The sequence below is a fragment of the Rhincodon typus genome, chromosome 20, assembly GCF_021869965.1.
Source record: "Rhincodon typus isolate 14 chromosome 20, sRhiTyp1.1, whole genome shotgun sequence".
In the NCBI taxonomy this organism is placed as follows: Eukaryota; Metazoa; Chordata; class Chondrichthyes; order Orectolobiformes; family Rhincodontidae; genus Rhincodon; species Rhincodon typus.
This window is the reverse complement of record NC_063351.1, coordinates 9,709,464-9,733,068: the sequence shown is the minus strand read 5'-3', so window position 1 is coordinate 9,733,068 and position 23,605 is coordinate 9,709,464. Positions and strand designations below refer to the sequence as shown.

The following is a 23,605-nucleotide window of genomic DNA, read 5'->3' as shown; positions in this document are numbered from 1 at the left end:
GCTGTGTTCATCCAGCTCTACACCTTGTTATCTCAGATTCTCCAGCACCTGCAGTTCCTACTTTCTCTGAAACATATCCTCTCCACTTGGAATTTCCTCCTCATGCCCAGCTGAAATCAGGAACTTTACAGTAGATTCTTGGCACTCAGCCCTGGTTTGTCACAACTACCTTTGCAATAATCAGCCACTGTTTGATTTGTTTTATTTGGCAGAAGCAAACACTTCTGGTCTGGTCTACATAGGCTGCTCAGCTGCAACTGTTGTCAATTAATTTACATAGAATTTTACAGCGGTGAAGAGGCCATTCAGCCCACCAGTTTTGTGCTGTCCACAATAGCAGCTGCACCTAAATTCTACTCTGGGTTGAATTTTATATATTTTATCGAAATTCAAGTTGCGTTGTTTCTTTTTTGGAGGGTTTGTTGGCAGGAGGCCCAGAGGGTTCTCCCGCCATATCTTGGCAACACAGCCATATTAATTACCTACCATGCCCCAGTGGTGTCCCTCACATGCGATTTCTCCCACACATGATCATTCATTGTTACCCAGGACAACTCCTGACTCAGTAGCTACCTGTCAAAAGACCAGCATCCTTGTGCCCATGCCACCTTTGAAAGTCCGTGATGCATTCAGATGAGTACTCTCAGTCTGGGGCTGCCTTGCTCAGTTCCTGAAATCTGCCCTGGACATGGCAGACATGGGGAAATCTACTTTGAGGTCAGGTTCCTTCTTGTGGGTGGATTGGGGCTGGGGGTAGCTAAGACACAGGAACTCTTCTTCCCCGTGGAGCTGTAGAGGCCATGACTTCAGATAGCCTGCTCCAAAGTTGCCACTGAGTTTCAAGTAGTCTTGGCCATCTGGAGGAAGAGTGCCAACGACTTTCTTCACTCCATCAGGGAAAGGGTCTTGGTCCTCCCTCTGATACCTCTCATTCATGCTTTGTCTACGGCTGCATCCACCAAGGCTCATCCTCTACCACTGTCACTATTGCCTGGAACACCTTCTCTCATTTGCTCTCATCCACCCCAAACCACAACACCACGAACGCTGCATGCCCTCTGTGCTGCCTACTCACTCACTCAGGATACCTCTCAACCTACACCAAGTAACAGCTGTGCCATCCATTTTCATCTTCAGTAATTCCTGCCTCTCTTTCATTCCAGAAGGAAAACAGCCCCCAACAGAATGAAGACAGCTAGTGGGCTACCTGGCATTCAGGTCTTCACCCCTAATGTGGAGAGTATCACCTCAAACAGGGGCTGTACTGGTACAGGAGACTGCCCTTGACTTACTGTGCTAGGACTCCCTGAACAAAGGCCATCCTCTTGATCTTAATGAGGCCTGCTGACAACAATGACAAAATTCCTGGCTTTACGTCTGCACTAAACAGGATGGCAAAACAGTCGCAATATGAGGCTGTATCTCTGGCTGAGTCAGCAAAAAGGCAAAGGGGGAAGGCAAGGCAGGAATCCCACAAACATCCAGATAGGCTCAGAGTGACTAACAGAACATGTGAAGAGCCTGGAGATGAAGCCTGGTCCAGCCAAGGAATTGGGTCCATGTCCCTAAGTGTCTTTGCTGCAGCACTTTTTTTTTTAATTCACTCATGAGACATGGACATTTATTGCCCATCCCTAGTTGCCTTTGAGAAAATGGTGGTGAGCTGATTTTTTGAACCATAGCATTCTATTTGCTGGAGATAGACCCACATTACTGTTAGGGAGGAAACTCCAGCAACACTGAAAGGCCAGTGATAGATTTCAAAGTCAGGATGGCGAGTGTCTTGAAGGGGAATTTTAGGTGTTGCCATGTACCCGCTGTCCTTGTCCTTCTCGACGGAAGTGGTCACGGGATGGAAGGTGCCGTCTGAGGAAGTCTGGTGAATTTCTGCTGAATCCTGTAGCTGGTACACACTAGTCCTTCTAAGCACCAGTGCAGAGTGACTGAATGTTTGTGAAAGTATTGCCAACCAAGCGGGCTGCTTTGTCCTGTATGGTGTTAAGTTTCTTGAGTGTTGTTGGAGCTACAGCCATCCAGGCAAATGGGAGTATTCTATCACACTCCTGACCTGTGCCTTTTAGATGGTGGACAGGTTCTGGGGAGTCAGGAGATCATTTACTTGCTGCAGTAATCCTATCCTCTGATCTGCAGCGTAAGTCCAGTTGAGTTCCTGATCAATGGTAACCCTCAGGATGTTGATAGTGGTGGGAGCACAATTGAATGTCAAGGGGCAGTGGTTAAATTGTCTCTTATTGGTGATTGTCATTGATTGGCATTTATGTGGAAACATGTTATTTGTCACTTTTTAGCCCAAGCCTGGATATTGTCCAGGTCTTGTTGCATTTGCACATGTATTGCTTCAGTTTCTGAGGATTGGCAAATCATGCTGAGTATTGCACAATCATCAACAAACATCCCCACTTCGATGTTATGATGGAGGGAAGGTAATTGACGAAGCTGCTGAAGATGGTTGGGCCTCCGGCATTAACCTGAGGAATTTCTGCAGAGATGTCTTGGAGCTCAGATGACTGACCTCGAATAAGCATAACCATCTTCCTCTGTGCCAGATATGACTCCAACCATCAGAGAGCTTCCCCCATTCCCCATTGATTCCAGTTTTGCTAGGGCTCCTTGATACCACACTCAGTCAAATGTGGTCTTGATGTCAAGGCCTATCACTTTCACCTCTCCTTGATGATTACAATGATTATTACTGTTGCATCCCAAGGTGGGGCATTAAGGTGCAGAAGTGCCCCTGCAAGTGGATCGGATGCGCCCCAAGAGAGTTCTTAGAGGCTGGCATATATTCGATGCCAATGTCCATGGATATGGGGTGTGTATGGAGCTTGCCCTGAGGTATAGTTGCTGGGTTTCAAACATGGAGGTCACATACAGTATGCGGTGAGCTGTATTTACCAGATGCAAGCTTGAGATTCCATGTTGTGTTTTCTGATGTCCCACCGTGTAGCAAGTTTGTTAAAATGGAAAGGTGGATAGTAACACCATGAGTTGGGCCATCAACAAGGTGTTGAACAATTTATAATCCCCTTAATTGGCAACTCAGTGATGCCTGGTGAGAAATACTGTGGTGAAAAGTATAGGAGATGGAATGACATGTTCCTGATATCAAAACGGGCCTCACTGCACTTGTCATCCAATATTACTACAGATCTCACCATAGCCCCCTTTGCTCAAACATCTATAAGGTTCTGTCCTGTGTTTCTTTGCATTGTACCTTGAAGCTGAGAATTTGATAATTGTAGGGAGGACAGGTTCTTACTCCATTTTCTCCGCATATTAATGGTGCAAAGTATTTCCTGTTTGATGTTTGTGGGAAATTTTACCTGGGAATGAGTTTCAAGTTGCTGAGCAAAATGAGCATCAAATCTGTTCAATGCTGTTAGTTTGAGACATTGGATTTTAACGAGCAGCCCTCATTTACCTCCACTTGATTAGCCGTAAGTCTGATATGAATTGATGAAGATAGGCTGTGGCTGTGGTGGGGCAAATAGAGAAGATACAGAGAAAACAGGAACAGGAATAGTCTATTTGGTTCTTTGAGCCTGCTCTGCAATTCAGCATGATCATGGTTGATCTTCCACCTCAACGTTACACACTCCCACTCTCTGCCCATACCCCTCGACTGCTAATAATCTATTTCTCCACAGTCTTTTGTGGCCGATAATTCCATAGGCTTACCAATCCTTTGATCGAGAAAATTTCTCATCTTGGTATGAAATGGATCTCTATGTATCCTGAGACCACTTGCTCTGTAATCTCAGGCCAGGGGAATGTTATCCCTGATTCCAGGGGATTGTTACAGTCCACAACCCTCAGCCTGCTCCAGCCAATATGTAATAGAAACAAGGAGCCAAATGTTGGAGTTGGCTCGAACAGCCAGCAGAAATCTGAGCTCTGCCAACAGATCTTCATAAGGGACCATCCTTACTTCACATTTCTGAGGGAGTCGGGGCGGGGGGGGGGGGGGAGGGAGGGGGCAGAGGGCCAGGAAGGCTGGATTCACAGTCAGGCTAGACAACCCAGGATTTGGAGAGGAGGATCCTGAAAGCCTGCACAGAGACTCTGGGATTACGCTGAAATTTTAAAACCAACATTAAAGCATATAACAGTCCTCCTGTTCTGAAACCATGCTTGTTCCCCTCATTCTCCGTGCTCCATTCAGGCCATGCCACCTAATGCCCTTTACCCCCACTACCCATGTTGCCAGCTGGGCCGTACTGCAGCAGCTATGTTGACAGAAAAATCAAGTTATCTCTCCATCGTCAATGCCACTGTTGAAATAAAATCCACTCTCACTTCAAAAAATATACTGAAATTCCTTAAACATTTCATGTAAGTGCTCAATGAGAAGACTGGGTGCTGAATTTTCTGAGATCCTGATCAGCATAAGACATCGGGAAAACAAGGCGTGATGAAAAAAATCAGTTACTCAAAGTTGAGAGAAAAAGAATTTGGTTTCTTGCCAAAGTTTTTCGAAGGATAGGAGAGAATCTCAATACTGAGTGGTGCGGGACCTTTTTGCATGGATTAACATTTCATTATTACTGAATCTTACCTCATTTATCTGCAGGTCGATGAATCCCCATGCACTGGAGAGAATATAGACAGTATCTATCGCCTACATGAGAGTCTGATCATATGACGAAGGCTGCCACTGAACGGCGTTTCCTCTGGGTATTCATCTCAGTCAGCATTCCCCAACACCTCAGGCCCACGCTTCGTAGGGCAGTAATCTCTGCCCTATCCACAGAGGCTGGTATTGGCCAAGAAACTGCCTTAACACATCTCCCACACACTCATAACACAGTTCTACACTTTGATACTATCTTTGGAGATCCACAATACATTTTGTTGCAATGGTGCTGCCCAGTCACATTGGGTGCGGGGAAACACACATCACATGCATCTGATCAGGACGCTTCCTAAGAGCTTTCAGCTTTATTCTTAGAAGTCATCCACTCACTCCTGTTTCTTTGCCTTGCCTTTCTGCTCATTGCCGCCTCATTCAGAGCTTACAGCCTCATAGCACCTTTTTGTGTGTCCCCTTTTAGTTCAAGCTGGGCTGGCTTCAGTCAGGGTGTACTGCCACTGTCAATCAAGGCAGAAGCTTGGAGAATTTCAGTCAGCTGTTTGGACCTTTCAGGGCCGGAGGCTGCGTATCATTATAGCCCAGGGAAGGCAATAATATTCCCGACGTACGTTCATTGGAATTTTCCCCAGGCTTAGCAAGTGCTATTACCCGTTTGGCTGATGCACAACTATAGTACAGAGAAGTTGAGGTGGAGCAAATGTCACTGCCCTGCAAGGCACACAGGCAAAGTTAGACAGCATGTATATGAGAGCCATTAAGTGAAGATACTGCATGTATTAGTGAGAATGCTGAACAATGTGACCTGGTGAGAGCTGTATTCAGTGACAGAGTTTAGAATGAGTGAGAGGCAGCAAAGAGACGATGGTTGCAATTCCCCTGGCAGAGCCGAGAAGGTTATTAACCTTCTTGCTGTGTTTCCGGGCAACTTTCAGGCCGTGGGCATCGGGTTATAACTTCAGAACTGGCTGTATGGTCAGGGCCAGGGTATTCTCTACCTATCCTGAGAAAAGAGGAAGGCCTCCCTGTTCACTACTCCATCCACGAGGATGTCCTTGTCCTCAAAGCAAGGTGTCAGCTTGCTTTCATCAGTCATCTCTGTGAAAACCGTTCACAGATTATAAATGCCTGCAGCACTTGAACTGGTGCACGGCTGGAGTTTAAATACGTGTGAGTGACTAGAAACCCAGAAGGTCCTGAGTAGCACTGCGCAGGCATGGTGCATTCTTAATGAGGTGAGCAGCGTACAATTATGGGAGATAACTTGCTAGAGGTCATGGAGAGAAACTCTTCATGAAATTCCCCAAAGTTGACTCTTCACAAAGTTATAGGTCAGAAATCACACAACACGAGGTTATAGTCCAACAGATTTATTTGAAAACACAAGCTTTCGGAGTCTTACTCCTTCTGCAGGTGTTAGTGACAGAGGTAGCATCAGACACAGAATTTATAAGTAAAAGACCACTGATGAGGAGGATGTATTGAACAAACCTAAGATGCTGTCAAATCTTTAATCAGTTAGATGTTTAAATTGATGAATATGTATTTGTAAATCCCTGAATTCCTTTCAAGCCACGGTCCTGAGAGAACTAAAGGTTTTATCAGTGTAAAGAAGAAGTGACATTTTAAGCCAGGCAATGTATGTTAGGTGTGAGGCCGTGTTTAGAATTTGTTTGTGTTTTGGTTCAGAGTCAGACTGGTTTTATTTCTAAAGTAGGAATTTATAAAATGCCACATTGACTGAACGTCTATAAATTGTGTGCATTTTGAACAAAGTAGAATGTATCTGCAAGTATCAATTCACCCCATAGATTTACGTGTGTGTGTGTGTTTGTGTGTGTGTGTGTGAGAGAGAGAGAGAGACAGAGAGAAAGTGTGTGCATGTGTGTGCTTGAGAGACAGTGTGTGTATAAGAATCTGTATGAGAGTTTGTGCGTGTGTGTGTGTGTGTGCATGTGTCTGTGTGTGCGCGTGCACATGTGAGGGAGAGATACTGTGTGTGTGTATATGTTTGCGTGTGTGAGAGTGTATAGTGTAGTGGGGTCACCTGTAGTGTGACATGAACCCAAGATGCCGGTTTGAGGCTGACCTCATGGGGACTGAACTTGGCTATCAGCCTCTGCTTGGCGACTCTGCGTTGTTGTGTATCCTGAAGTCCGCCTTGGAGGACGTTTACCTGAAGATCCGAGGCCAAATGTCCTTGACCACTGAAGTGTTCCCCCACTGGGAGGGAGCACCCCTGTCTGCCGATTGTTGCGCGGTGTCCATTCACCTGTTGTTGCAGCTTCTGTGTGGTTTCGCCAATGTACCATGCCTTGAGGCATCCATGCCTGTAGCGTATGAGATAGACAACGTTGGCCGAATCACCTGAGTATCTACCTTGCATATGGTAGGTGGTGTTCCCACATGTGATGGTGGTATTCATGCTGAAGATCTGACATGTCTTACAGAGGTTACCATGACAGGGTTGTATAGTGTTGCGGTCGCTGTTGTCCTGAAGGTGGGGTAGTTTGCTGCGAACAATGGTCTGTTTAAGGTTTGGCGGTTGTTTGAAGGCGAGAAGTGGAGGTGTAGGGAAGATCTTGGCAAGGTGCTCGTCGTCATCGATAATGTGTTGAAGGCTGCGAGGAGCATGTAGTTTCTCCGCTCCCGGGAAGTACTGGATGACAAAGGGCACTCTATCGGATGTATACCATGTCTGTCTTCTGAGGAGGTCATTATGGTTTTTCGCTGTGGCACGTTGGAATTGGCAATCGATGAGTTGAGCATCGTATCCTCTTCTTACAAGAGAGTCCTTCAACACCTTCAGGTGTCCATCATGTTCCTCCTCATTCGAACAGATTCTGTGTATCCGTAGGGCTTGTCCGCAGGGGATGGCTGCTTTAAAGTGTTTAGGGTGGAAGCTAAAGAAGTGCAGCATCGTGAGGTTATCCATAGACTTGCAGTACTGTGACGTATTGATGTGTCTGTCCTTGATGGAGATGCGTGTCTCTAAAAATGAGACTGATTCTAAACAGCAGTCCATGGTAAGTCTGACGGTGGGATGAAACTTGTTGATATCACAATGTAGTTGTTTCAGTGATTCCTCGCCATGAGTCCAAAGGAAGAAAATGTCATCAATGTATCTGGTGTATAACACTGGTCAGTGGTTCTGTGAAGCAAAGAAGTCTTGTTTGAACCTGTGCATGAAAATGTTGGCATGTTGGCATGTTGGGGAGCTAGTCTGGTCGCCATGGCTATTCCATGTGTCTGGATGAAGAGTGGGTTGTCAAAGGTAAAGACATTGTGGTCAAGGATGAAGCAAATGAGTTGTAGGGTGGCATCTGGAAATTGGCAGTTGGTGGTATTGAGCACTGAGGCTGTTGTGGCGATGCTGTCGTCATGGGGGATGCTGGTGTGGAGTGCCGAAACATCCATTATGGTGAGAAAAGTTCCTAATTCGACTGGTCCATGGGTGCCGAGTTTCTGTAAGAAGTCTGTAGTGTTGTAAAAGAAGCTGGGGGTTCCTGTACAATGGGTTTCAAAATGTTCTCGAAATAACGAGAGAGGTTCTCATACAGGGTCCCATCGCCTGGTATGATAGGACATCCATGTCTGTTGGTTTTGTGTATCTTTGGAAGGCAGTAGAAGTCCCCTACGCAGGATGAGAGTGTGTTGGGTACTCTAAAGGACTGGATCAAAAGCCTTGACTTGTCTGTTCCATTGATGGGTGTGTTCTTTAGTCAGATTGGCAGGTAGTTTTCTGTAGTGTTCCTGGTTGTTCAGTTGTCAGTATACTTCTTTGCAGTAGTCAGAGACCTTTCACATCAGACAGAGTTTCACCTGTGCATCCGTCAATGATCTCTGACTCCAGCATCAGCAGTGCTTATATCTATGAGTGAATTACAACCCCACTTCTTTGCAGTATTCTGTTCTATTCTGTATGACGATGGCTCCTCCTTTGTCTGCTGGTTTGATGACAATATTGAGATTGGTCTTGAGACCTCGGATGGTGTTGTGTTGTCCCTGAGTGCTGTTTTGCACTACCTTGTGAGCACGGCTGATAAATCTGGCTTTAACACATTCTCTGATGGCTTCAGCATACCTGTGAAGCCCAGAGCAACAACCCGCTGGAGGGGTCCAATTCAACTCCCACACACACACATGTACGCACACTCTCTCTCCCTCACACACACACAAACACAGACACACACACACACACACATATGCACACTCTCTCTCCCACACACACACAAACACAGACAGACACACACACATGCGCGTGCGCGCACACACACACACACACACACACACGTAAGCACACTCTCTCTCCATCACACATACACACAAACACAGACAGACACACACAGACACCTGCACACACACACACATACACACTCCCCTCTCTCTCTCTCACACACACTCACACACAAACTCCTCTCTCTCTCTCTCTTGCACACACACACACACACACACACACACACGTAAATTTATGGGGTGAATTTGTATTTGCAAATACAAGGTTTAACAGCATCTTAGGTTTGCTTAATGTACCCACATCAGCGGTGTGACCCTTTGATCTTTTACTGATAAATTCTGTGTGTGATACTACCTCCCTCACTAACATCTGGAGTAGGAGCGAGGTTCCGAAAGTTTGTGTTTTCAAATGAACCTGTTAGAGTATTACCTGGTATTGTGTGATTTCTGACCTTGTTCACCCCAGTCCAACACCGGCATCTCCACATCACAAAGTTATAGAATCATAGAATCCCTGCAGTGTGGAAGCAGGCCGTTTGGCTCATCAAGTCTACACCGACCCCCTGAAGAGCATCCCACCCAGACCCACTGCCCTACCCTGTAACCCTGCATTTCCGATGGCTAACCCACGAAGCATGCACATCCCCAGACACTGAGGGCAATTTAGCATGGCCAATCCACCTAACGTGCACATCTTTAGACTGTGGGAGGAAACTGGTGCAGCTGGAGAAAGCCCACGCAGACACAGGGAGAACGTGCAAACTCCATACAGACAGTTGCCCGAGACTGCAATCGAACCCGGGTCCCTATGAGGCAGCAGTGCTAACTACTGAACCTCTGTTCTGCCCCTGAGGGCTGCTTTTACTGTCTTAGACTGGTTTGCTCTCATAACCTTATTTGAATCATTTCCTCCAATGCTTTTAGTGATGTTTTTGTATATAGGTGAATCTATACTTACTTCAGAATGCATACTTATGATTATTTGAAGGATCTTAACTAAAACCTTGCATCGTAATAGATTTATTCACTAAGTAAATGTAGTATAAAATGTTCTTGCCTATGTCTTCTGTATAAACAACTGCAGCTGCATATTCTATCTCAGTTTTACAGAGTTACTATTGCTCTACTTGTGAAGACTACGTTAAGCATTTCCCAAGCTCTCCAACTAATGTCAGCCATGTTCTGCTCCCAGTTCTGGGAAAATTCTGCCCAGGCAGTAACAGACAGCTTGATTCACTGGAGCAGATCAGAATTGTTTCTTGAGATAATGTAGAGAAAGGAGTTTGGTGAATCTCTGATGAGTGGCTAATGTATTTCTATTCTTAATTTTTAACATAACAAACAAATTTATGGTAAAGTCAAAAATATATAAAAACAACACAATTGAGTAACAGAATTAAAATGACAGAACAGGTGATGTGTCAAGGCTGCAGCATATGGGAGCTCCTGGATACCATTGTCCAGCAAATGTTTGAAGTTTAAGTCGCTTTGGCTCAGAGGTTATAACTGCAGGCTGAACCACAAACACTGTGAAGCTTCAGGGAGGAGGACAGTTGCCAGAATTCTTTGTAGCAGGACCCAGTCATACCACTTACAACAGTGTCTTCTCATTTGGTCAGGGTTTCTGGACAAGGGACAGAGACTGCAAGACAGCAAATTATGGGGGGCCCAGAGTGCAGGATTGCAGTAGAGTCTGCATCTGCAATTGTTCAATGGGTTTGAAGTTGGTGCTGGTTTAACGGTATCATTGCTAGACTATTAATCCAGAAACTCAGCTAACGTTCTGGGGACCCTGGTTTGAATTCTCTCCGTGACACACCCCCTTCCCAAAGCAGATAGAATTTGAATTCAGTTAAAAAATTTGGAATTAAGCATCTACTGATGACCATGAAACCATTATCAATTATCCAAAAAGCCCATCGGGCTCACTAATGTCCTTTAGGGAAGGAAATCTGCCATCCTCACTTGGTCTGGACTACATGTGACTCCAGACCCACAGCAATGCGACTGACTCTCAATTGCCCTCTTAAATGGCCAAGCAAGCGATTCAGTTCTACCAATTGCTCGGAAGTCTTAACAAAAAATGAAACTGGACAGACCAGCTGGCATTGACTGAGACACCAGAAGAGACAATGGCAGAAACAGCCCTGTCAAACCTGCAAAGTCCTCCTTACGAACATTTGGTGACTGGTAACAAAATTGGGAGAGCTGTCTCATGGACTAGTCAAGCAACGGCCTGACACAGTCATACTCTCAGAATCATACCTTACAGACAATGCTCCAGACACCACCATCACCATTACCATCACCATCCCTGATATTTCCTCTCCTACAGACAGGACAGACCCAGTAGAGGTGGGGAACAGTGGTACACATACAGGAGGGAGCTTCCCTGGGAGTTCTCATCATTGACTCCAGACCTAATGAAGTCTCATGGCTTCAGGTTAAACATGGGCAGGGAAACCTCCTGCTGATTATCACGTACCATCCTCCCTCGGCTGATGAATTGGTTCTCCTCCGTTTTGAACAACACTTGGAGGAAGCACTGTAGGTGACAAGGACGCAAAATGTACTCTGGGTGGGGGATTTCAATGTCCATCATGAAGAGTGGCTCAACAGCAATACGACTAATTGAGCCGATTGGGTCCTACAGGACATAGCTGCGAGACTGGGTCTGTGGAAAGCAGTGAGGAAACCAACAACAGGGAAAAAAACACGCTTGACCCTATCCTTACCAATCTGTCAGCTGCAGTTGTACCTATCCAGGACAGTATCAGTAAGAGTGACCACCGCACAGTCTTTGTGGAGACAAAGTTCCGCCTTTCCATTGAGAATACCCTCCATTATGTTGTATGGCAATGATCACCATGCTAAATAGGACAGACTCCGAACAGATCTAGCAACTCAAGACTGGCCGTCCCATCAACAACAGCAATATAGTATTCCAGAGCAATCTGCAACTTACGGCTCAGCATATTACAAAGATAACAAAAAGACAAAATTAAAGACTCTGTATCTGAATATGCATAGTATTCGTAGCAAAGTAAATGAATCAACAGTGTACATTGAAGGAAATCCAGTTGTCTGATTGCCATTATGGTGATGATACCGCTGAATGACAATGATTGGGTCCTGATTATTAAGGGATATGCACCATTCATGAAGCTAGGCAAAGTGAAAGCACTGTTAGTCATGGATGACAATAGTTAGAGATGATCACGGGTTCATGAGATGAGGATTTAGAATCAGTTTAGGTGGAGATGAGGAATAGTACAGGAAGGAAGTAACTAGTTGGTGTAGTCTACAAGCCACTAACACTAACCATAATGTGAGACAATGTATACAAAAAGAAACATTGGATGCTTATGATAAAGGGAGGGCAATAGTCAGGAGTGATTACAATGAACATATAAACTTGAACATCAGATTGGCAAGGTAAGCCGAGATAAGGAGTTCACAGAATGGTTTCCTAGAGCAAAAGTTCTGGAACTAATCAGAGAGTAGGTAAATATTAAACTTAGTATTGTGTAATGGGAAAGAATTAATGATGACTTTCGATTAAAGGCACCATTAGATAGTGGTGAGCTCAATATGACTGAATTTTGCATAATTTGAAATGGAAAAGGGTGGGTCTAAAACTAATACTTTAAGCCTAAATAAGGGAAAATATGTGAACATGAAACTGAGCTATCTGAGGTGAACTGCAAACTAGGCTAGGGATAAGATTGTTGACTTGCTCGCCAAGCTGGCTTGTTTTTGTTCAAACATTTTATCACCATGCCAGATGACATCATCAGTGGAGCCTCCAATGAAGCGATGTTATTCTACTCCGCTTGGAATTTATACTGTCCGGTCCGTTATGGTGAGCAGTGTCATTTCCGGTTTTGATCTGTAGGGGTTTGTATATGGGGTCCAATTCTGTATGTTTGTTGATTGCATTATGGGTGGAGAACCATGCCTCTAGGAATTCCCATGTGTATTTATGTTTGGCTTGGGCTAATATGGTTACCTTGTCCCAATTAAATTGATGACCTTCATTGTCCAAGTGTACTGATATTAGGGAAGGTTCTTCGTGTCATTTTGCTGCTAGCTGATGTTCGTATATTCTGATGGCTAGTTTCCTTCCTGTCTGTCTGATGTAATGCTTGTGGCAGTCGTTGCGTGGTATTTTGTAAATCACGTTGGTTTTGCTTGTCATGGGAATGGGGTCTGTAATCCTTGTAAGTGTTTGTTGTAGAGTGGCTGTGGGCTTGTGGGCCACCATGATTTCTAGTGGTCATAGGAGTCTCTTTGTCAATTCTGATATGTTCTTGATGTAGGGCAGTGTGGCCAGTGTGTTAGGGTGCACTGTATCCTCCTGTTGTTGTCTATTTAGGAGGCATCTATGGATGAAGTTGCAGGGATATCCGTTCATAGCGAAGATTTTGTATAGGTGCTCTTCCTCTTTCCTGTGTAGTTCTGCTGTGTTGCAGTGAGTGGTGGCCAGTTTAAACAGTGTCCTAATGCAACTTTGTTTGTGGTCATTGGGGTGGTTGCTGTGGAAGTTGAGGATTTGATCAGTGTGTGTTGCTTTCCTGCATACTGAGGTTTGGAACTCCCCGTTGGTCATACGTTCAACTCTGATGTCCAGAAACGGAAGCTGATTGTTGTTTTCTTCTTCTCTCATGAATTTAATCCCCACGAATACATTGTTGATGAGGTGGTGGATCTCTTCTAGTTTGGTGCGTTTAATGATGGCAAATGTGTTGTCTACATACCCGATCCACAGTTTAGGTTGAATGCAGGGGAGGGTGGTGTGTTCTAGTCTTTGCATGACTGCTTTTGCGCTGAGCCCTGAGATAGGTGACCCCAATGGGTGTGCCATTGCTACCCCCAACGTCCACAAACAAAGCTGCATTAGGACACTATTTAAATGAGCCACCACTCGCTGCAACACACCAGAACTATGCAGGAAAGAGAGAAAACACCTTTACAAAATCTTCGCCATGAACGGATATCCCCGCAACTTCATCCGCAGATGCCTACTAAATAGACAACAACAAGAGGACACTGTACAACCTGACAGACTGACCACACTGCCCTACATCAAGAACATATCGGAATAGACAACGAGACTCCTACGACCACTAGGTATCATGGTAGCACACAAGCCGACAGCCACTCTATGACAAACACTCATGAGGATTAAACACCCCATTCCCACAACATGCAGAACCAACGTAGTTTACAAAATACCATGCAACGACTGCCACAAACATTACATCAGACAGACAGGAAGGAAACTAGGGGAGGCAATGGCCTAGTGGTATTATCACTGGACTGTTAATCCAGAGACCCAAATAACGTTCTGGGTACTGGGGTTCAAATTCTGCCACGGCAGTTGGTGGAATTTGTATTCAATAAATATCTGGAATTAAGAATCTACTAATGTCTATGATCTCATTGTCGATTGTTGGAAAAATCCATCTGGCTCACTAATATCATTCAGGGAAGGAAACTGTCTCCTTACCTGGTCTGGCCTACATGTGACTCCAGGCCCACAGTAATGTGGTTGACTCTGAACTGCCCTCTGGGCAATTAGGGATGGGCGATAAATGCTGCCTGGTCAGCGGTGCCCTCATCCAATAAATGAATAAAGAAAAAAAAAGCCATCAGAATACATGAACATCTGCTGGCAGCAAAACAGCACGATGAACTTTCCTTAATATCAGTACACTCGGACAATGAAGGCCATCAACTTAACTGGGACAAGGTAACCATAGTAGCCCAAACCAAACATAGACATGCAAGGAAATGCCTAGAGGCATGGTTCTCAACCCATAATGCAATCAACAAACATATAGATTTGGACCCCATATACAAACTCATATAGAACATAATCGGAAATGACACAACTCACCACAACGGACCGGACAGTATAAATTCCAAGCGGAGTAAAACAACATCACTTCATCGGAGGCCTCACTGATGATGTCACCTAGCATGGTGACAAAATGTCTGAACGAAGACAAGCCAGCTCGGTGAGCAAGTCAACAACCTCACCCACAACTCAAGCTACAAATCTTTGCAAAAACCTCAAATAGATCTCGGGATAAATTGATAGAGTTGGACTGGTAGACATTTAAGGGGATATTTCAGAATATTCTGAATAATTATATTCATAATCTAAAGAAATATCCTAAAGGGAGCATTCACCATCTGTAGTCAACTAAATTAATTTCTAAAAGCATCAAATTTAAGGAATTGTGCAAAGATGAATGATTGGTGAGACAATTTGGTTAGAATATAAAAAGGTGATTGGGATGGTTTTTGTCAAAGAGAAATCATGTTTAATCAATTTATTGGAATGCTTTGAAGGAATAACATGTGGATAAAGGGGAGCCAATTGATAAACTGTACCTGGATTTCTGGAAGGCACTTGAGAAGTGCCACATCAAAGGTTCTTGTGAAAATAAAAGCTTATGACATACAGCTGGTAACGTATTAGCAAATATAGAAGATTACCTGGCTGTCAGAAAAAAAGCAAGCATAAGTAGGTCTGAAGAAGGGTCCAGACCCGAAATGTCAGCTTTCCTGCTCCTCTGATGCTGCTTGGCCTGCTGTGTTCATCCAGTTCTACACCTTATTAACTCAGATTCTCCAGCATCGGTAGTTCCTACTATCTCATAAACAGGCCTTTGGCTGGTTGAGAGGATGTGGTGAGTAGATTCCTGCTAGGGTCTGTGCTGGGACCTCAACTCTTTACAAATTTCATCAGTGACTTAATGAGAAGAAAGAGATGTTGGCTGAATTCACAGATGATACCAAAATATTAAGGCAAACATACTGCAAGAAAGACATAATGAGGCTCCAAATTAATATAAGTCAATTAAGTGGGTGGGCAAAAATCTGTCAAATGGAATATAATGTGAAATTGTTTATTTTGTTTGAAAAACAATGAAAACTGAGAGTATTACTTAAATTAAGAATAACTGCAGAATTCCATGGTGTAAAGGGATTTGGGTGCGCTAGTGTGTGAATCACAGTAAGTTAGTGTACAAATACAGCATGTAAATCAAAAAGGCTAATAGGATCTTAGATAACACAGTGTGGAGCTGCAGAAACACAGCAGGCCAAGCAGCATCAGAGGAGCAGGAAAGTTGATGTTTCGGATCGAGACCCTTCTTCCTGCTCGTCTGGTGCTGCCTGGCCTGCTGTGTTCCTCCAGCTCCACCCTGTGTTATCTCTAACTCCAGCATCTGCAGTTCTTGCTATCTCTAATGGGATCTTATCCTTTATTACGAGAGCAAATGAATATAAAAGTAAGGATGTTATGTTTCAACTAAGCAGGGCATTGGTGAGACGACATCTTGAATATTATGTACTTATATGGTTTCCTTATTTATGGAACAACATGAATTCATTGCAGGTGCTTCAGAAAAGATTTATGAGATTGATACCTGGAATAAGCATGTTGCCTTTGTGTGATAGCTTGCACAGATTCGGATATTTCCCCTGCAGTTTAGAAAAGTGAGGGTGACTTGATTGAAGTGAGTAAGATCCTGAATGGTTTTAATAAGGTGGATTTGGTAAGAATGTCTCCCTTTGTAAGTCAGAATCATGGGCACTGTTTTAATATGAGGGGTCACCCTTTCAGGTCAGAGATGAGAATTTTTTTTCTTTCAGAGAATTGTCCAATTTTGGAACTCTGCTTCAGAAGGCAGGTGAAGCAGGCTGTTGAATATTTTACCTAAGTAGATAGCTTCACATTAGCCAACGGAATTGAGGGTTGTCAGGATCATGTACAGTTAGAAACACAAAAAGATTAGCTATTATCTTATTGAATGGTAGTGCAGGCTTGAGTGACCAATAGTCCACTGTGCTCCTATTTAATACATTCATATCCCTTGTGCAAATGAGCACTTCACTTGAGTGCTCACTTTCTTACATAAATAAACATTTCCATTCCAAAAGCAATTGGAGCTTTCAAAATCTTCACTTAAAATTCACCCTATTGTGCACATAATTATTTCAGAAAACAGTCATACAGTACAAATCGTATAATCATTTACATTTACATGAACAGGAATGCTGAAATACCTTGCACATTTTCTAAAACTCCATACAGTTTTTTTTTTGCAAAGCTTCTTGATAGCTTTGGCAGTTCTTTGATAATGTTCACAGTCCCAAATTACCATTCCAGTCATCAGCAAGGTGATGGAAATTGTAAGCGTTATTCAGTGGTACTTACTCAGCAAGAACCTGCTCGCTGATCATCAGTTTGTGTTCAGCCACTCAACTCCTGACTTAATTACAGCCTTGGTCCAAACATGGACAAAGAAAGCTGAACTCCACAAAGTGAGATGAGAGTAATTGCACTTGACATCAAGGCAGCATTAAACAGAGTATAGCACTAAGGAGCTTTAGCAAAACTGGAGTCAATGGAAATCAGGGTAAACATTGTCTGTTGGTTGGAGTCATAACCAGAACAAAGAAAGATGTTAAAGGTCAATCATCTCAGCCCCAGGACGTCATTCAAAATAGATTTTTTTTAAAAATCAAACTGTTCAGTGATGTTGTGTCACACCTCTGGAGCAGATGGGACTTGAACCTGGGCCTCCTGGCTCAGTGGTATGGACACTACATTTGCACTACATGAGCCTCTATAACACTCAGGGTAGATATTTTCCAAACAACCTATTCAGAGATGTTATTATGCACCTCTGGAGCAGATAGGGCTTAAACTCAGGCCGCCTGGACAGAAGTAGGGACACTACCACTACAACCCGACAACTCAGGGTATTTTTCCAACACCAAACTACCAGTTTTATACATATATACGTAATGTATAGACACTACCAGTAAAATATCTTCCAGTTGATTATTTACAGCAAGTCCCTTAAGGACAAATTTCACTTACGGAAATACCCTAGATCTTACCATCTTTAACAAATTTATCAAAAATCCTCCCTCAATTATAAGGTCAGTAGTGAGAATGTCAGCTGATAGAATTTGCAACTCCTTAGTTACTGAAGTAGCCTATGCCCGTGTGTAGTAAGACCTGGTCAACATCAGGTACAGACTGACAAGTGGCAAGTAACATTTGCACCTCACAAATGCCAAACAAAGACCATCTCCAACAAGGGATAACATAACCATCACGACTTAATGTTCAATGGTACTTCTATCACTGAATTGTTCAATATCATTACATTTGGTGGTGGTTACTATAGACCAGAAACTGAAATGGGCCAGCTACACAAGCAATTGAGAGGCTCAGAACTTTATAATGAATAACTTACCTTCTATTGCCCCAAGTCTGCCAACCATCCACAAAGCACAGGTCAAGAATATGATGCAAGATGTCCCACTTGCCTAAATGCATATCGTTCTAACAATGCTCAAAATGTTTGATATCATGCAGGGCAGAGCAGCCCAGTTAATTAGCATCCCAACCACAACCTTCAAAATTCAGTTCCCTCACAGCCAATAGACAGTGGCAATAGTTTATATCATCTACAAGATCTGTTCAACGAACCTCCTCTGATAGTATTTTCCAACCCCACAACAGACTGCCTCAAAGAGGGGCAGTAGATTCATGGGAACACAACACAGCCCTCCAAGTCACACACAATCCTGACACATGCTTGACCTAAGGACTGCCACCAATTCTACCCCCGTGAAACTGACAAATGCCAAGTTTAGATGACAAAAATTGGAATTCCTTACTTCTTCAGGGATTCTCACATGGCAGAGATGTTCTCCATCATGGTGAAAATCGGGTCAAATTGTTTAAGGAACAGTTTAAACCACTGTAATCTGATATGAAACAAATTGCAACCAGAACTGATGTAGCTGCCAAAATACCGAGATAGATTTCATTTTCAGTGATGACAGAAACTGGAATAGCAAATTGCTGTTCCTTTTGATCTGTCTGATGCTTCTTTTTATTGACTCGAAGTGAAAAGTGACTGGAGCACTGGGCACGGTATTGGTTGGCAATAAGTCACATAAATTATATACAAAGAGAATGCTTCGGCTGGACTCTGAACGTTGTCAAAATAAAAAGGTTGAGTAGTGTGTCCAAATGTAAAAAGGCCAAATATGGTGTTGTAACTTGGAAGCAATAAAAATGTGACAATAGAAGAAATTGAATGAAAGATAAACAATGGTTAAAAAAAAATGCAGGGAAACCAATTGCATGTTGAAAGGATGGGTATCTCAAAGGAACAACAATTCTGTCATGCCAGGATAGATTTGCTTATCCATGAAGAATAATAAATAAATCCGACTGTGCAAGTGTGATTCTCAGTGGGATAGAAAGAGAGACAGATTTATGTAAATTAGGATTGTGTGAACTAGTCTAAAAATAAGCTATATAATCTTTTCCCAGAGAAAATGTTTGAAAAAGACTTTTAAAATACATCATGCTTACTCCTAATTCATGTTTCAATTATGTATTGTACCCTGATATGCTCAGAAACACAAGTCATGTTTACTTCAGTTAAGTATAAACTACTTCACGCATAATAGACTGATGAACAAAATTATGTTACAATTAGTCCTATTTTATAAAATTACTGATCCAGACATTAGATACAAAAAAATTAATTCAAGCATGAAACGTTGCCAATTATTCAATTGTTTATATTCGGCATGAAGTGCAGGGAATCCACAGGGAGAATGACAACGCACTTTAGATTCAGTTTATGCAGTAGTTGGCAAACGCGTACAATATACAGCCAAGACAAGCACCAGGAGTTGGTTGTGTCAGCAAATTCAGAAGAGAATAGGTTGATTGCTTACAGAAAAAAAATGTTGGAAGGGTAAGTGTTATATGGTCTTATATTTCTTCGATTTGCAGTGCAACCAGTCAGAGACACCGTGATAATCTTTCCCATTCCTGTACTTTCCTATGTTTTTATCCACTACTGGCTGTTTTATGTGTCAGACAGAGACCTTGTCATTAAAGGAAGAAATGCTGTTAAAAAACAGCCTTAACTTTCTCCAATGATTATTTAATTGGCAATTTAATGAGATGCTTGAAGTGAAGTAGCCATTTTCACAAGGCTAATGACAAAGTCTACAAACTTGCGTTAATTTGCAATTTATTGAATATCTCTCCCTCTCAACAAATTGCTGGAGGAATTAGTAATGTGGGCAATAGAAGCAGGAATAGGCCATTTAATTAAGCAGTGCTTTCAAGCACTAAAGTCTTCAACAATAACTTTAGACAAAAAGCATGCCTTTACTGTGACTCAACTGTAGTACCTTCAGTTGCCCATAAAAAGAATTAGTCATTGAGCAAAGAATGTCTACAAGATACACATCTTAGCTTAAAACAGAACTATTATTCTACTCTTAATGACCAGTTGGTAATTGCCGAGGAAGTAATTATGAAATGAACTTCATAGAAAAGCTTATTCAACATGTCAAAAAATCTTACGGCATTCCTCTCTAAAGTTCTCTCCCATAGTGTGTTACTTGGCTGTTGTCTCTGAAATAACACCAGAGAGACTGGTATCCCATCACCAAGTCACCCTTTATTTACATGTGGAGAGTACTTGACACTGATCTAGCTCCCTCAGAGCCAGCTCTCAAATGAACAGAACCTCTGACACTCCTACTTGTATCTTCAATCCCTGTACAAGTGTGATAAAGCTCACTATCTCTTAGTGACAAACCATTGCAACATCTTAACAGCCAAATTTTAGAACATACGCCTTTCTAAATGTCACCTTAAGGCAACAGAACATCTAATAATGAACCAAAATGCTCCGCGGATTCTTGTGATGCCTGTGCATGTTCTAATGCTCCTAATTCCAGTGGCTGCAGCATTATTGATGGATGTCTTCCAGTGTTCAATGGAAGAGAATGCAGATGTCCTTGTAGGATTCCCTCAAGCCACTCTGGGTGGAAAAAGCTCGCCTGCAGTTTGCACTATCTCAACATGGGGAGCAGCAATAGGTGCTGACTGACTGGCAAATAGCAAGGGCTCTGACAGATTGAGAGTACGGTGTATTTACGCTGAAATCTTGAGCAAGACAGACAGTTCAGGCTCAGCGAAAGCACTGTTCATCCGCCAAAGAGGTATCTATGCAGACGTACTTATCAGTTAGAGCGCAGTTTGATACACTGCTGAAAGATCCGAAAAGACTGTTTAAGCACAAGCACCAGTAACCATGACAGGTAACTTAGAGCTGTAATGACCTTAGCCCACAGTTTCACTCCAACACTCAGTCACTGGGTGTTTTCTGCCTGTGCTGCGAAGGATACAGACACCGGTCAACAGGCACAACATCACGGTTGGATCCATAAGCACTTCCATGTAAGTAGTCCCACTGAAAAGGATGGTTGCAAGCTCTAATGAAGCCACATGCCAAGTTGGGGCCAAAGCCCTCTGTGTTCCCTGACAGTGACTGCAGGCCTTCTGGAAGGGCTCAGCCAATTAGAGAGGGCTGGCAGGATTATGTAGCCATTTTAGCAGAGGGATAATTTCTGCTTAAATGGACCACAGCACCTCGCAGAAAAACTCACTTGCTGTTAAATTTACTTATGTGGCTGTGGAAATCCTAAGAACAGAAGGCAGGCTTAGGAAGGCTGGTCCTGGGTCTCCAGGAGATCCAGCTGTGAAAGTTGAGGGGTCACAACAAGCTGGCTGTTCTAAAGATGCAATGAAGAGGGCAACATGGAATTACAAGCATTAGAACAGGCAGGGCCCAGTGACACAGGCACTACGACAATCTGGGGAGGTGATTAGTTCATTATTAGATGTTCTGTTGCAGCCTGCTTCATCTCCCTCTCCAAAATCAAACTGCTCAAAATTGTCAGACACATGTACACATCTCTTTGAAACATTTATACTCTATGGACTGGATTGTCATCCATGAGGCAAGAAGTTCTGGTCACCCTGTTATAGGAAGGATATTATTAAGCTAAAAGAGTTCAGAAGAGATTTACTAGGATGTTGCTGGGTATGGAAGGTTTGGGTTATAAAGAAAGGCTGGGTAGGATGGGAGTTTTCTCACAGGAGCGTAGGTTTGGAGGTGACCTTATAGTGGTTTATAAAATTGTGCGGGTTATTGATAGTGTTAATGGTAAGCGTCTTTTCCCTAGGATGGGGGATTTTAAGACTAGGGAAGCATATTTTTAAGATGAGAGGAAAGAGATTTAAAAAAAAGAGGTGAGAGGCCAATTTTTCATACAGAAGGTAGTGTATGGAATGAACTTCCTGAGGAAGTGGTAGATGTGGGCACAGTTACGTTTAAAACACACTTAGATAAATACATGAAGAGGAAAGGTTTGGTGGGATATGGGCCAGGAGCAGGCAGGTGGTATTATTTTAGTTTGGGGTTATGGTCAGCATGGACTGGTTGGACCGAAGGGTCTGTTTCCATGCTGTATGACTCTATGAGTCCAAGACCAATGGGAAAAATTGCAGCTTGGTCCATCTACCCCTATCCACTGAAGGTGTCCATAAGAAAGGGATATTCATTGGTAGGGGAAGGCACCACCTATAGTACATGCAGACGATGATTTATGACACCGATGGTGACAACTCGTTATAAAGCAGACCCAATTCCATAAAAAGTATGGAGGAATAGGACATACCTATCTCCAAAGAAGCAGTCCAAATTAGGAGTGCCTAGTGTGGGGGTTGTGACCCGAAACAGACCGGTAAACTTAAAAAGCTCTGGTGAAAACTAGAATTCATAGGGTTGGGTCTGGAATCATGAATTTGGGTCTGGAATCCTGAAATTGGGACCCACGCCTTTTATTAAAGTCATAAGTCAACCTGACTTGACAAAAATGCCGACTCAAATAGTTCCTTCCCTTTCTTCAGGCACCTGTTTCAGAACTCAGCATGATATATAGGTCATACTTTACATTAAATTAACACTGGGGTGAATGGTACTCTCCATTATTTATGCATTAATAGTGCAGCAATGTCAACCGAGGAACATAGAACATTACTGCAGATGCTGGAAATCTGGAAAAACAAACTCAGAAAACCCTGGAACTGCTTGGCAGCTCTTGCCTGCATGTTTGAAGAGAAAAACAGAGCTCATGTTTCAGCTCAATGATATTTCTGCTTGTTGTCTTTAGTCATTACTTGAACTTCAGATGCATTTAACGATAGTCTGTTATCACTAGTTCACCTCTCCAATTTGATACAAAGGATTGAACACAAGCAATGGATCAATTTGCTGAAGCGACAACAATGGGTAGCTGCTAGACTTTTGTGATTTTGATGTTTCAAGCAGCTCTTATACATTAAGGCTCTCTGGAGCTTTGAAATGCGAGAATTCTTTGTTTGTTCTTACTGGAACTTAATTATGATTTCTTTCTGCATGTTGCAAAGTCTTAGATGCCATTCTTTCAAATGGAACAGCATCACCGCATAGGGTCAACATCTCATGAGAATGTAACAACCCAATAAGCTTAATTAAGATCACAGACAAAGAAATTAATTTGTCCCTTTACCTAATATGAAGGAGACTGTGATGTAACCACTGTCTCCTTGCCATTCCCAATGATGACAGAGTAAGCTACAATGAAAAGAATGCTCTTACAAGCAACACTTATGGAATTATCTTGATGTTTGTTTGTCAGATAAACAAAAATGTGCTCGAAAATATTTGGCATGTGGTAAACTGCAGCTAAAATGACCTAATAAAAATCGAAAGAACTGTGGATGCTGTAAATCAGGAACAAAAACAAAGTTGCTGGAAAAGCTCAGCAGGTCTGGCAGCATCTGTGAAGGAAAAAACAGAGTTAACA

At 43.0% G+C, this 23,605-nt stretch overlaps 1 protein-coding gene across 1 annotated transcript in view; it reads right to left on the bottom strand.

Moving 5' to 3' along the window:
• The window catches only part of pcdh15b (protocadherin-related 15b), a 606,743-nt gene that overhangs the window by 296,861 nt on the left and 286,277 nt on the right, over positions 1–23,605 (bottom strand). The window contains exon 22 of the mRNA XM_048609162.1: positions 20,096–20,120. Coding sequence (XP_048465119.1) covers positions 20,096–20,120 — 25 coding nt within the window. The remainder of the gene's footprint in view (positions 1–20,095; positions 20,121–23,605) is intronic.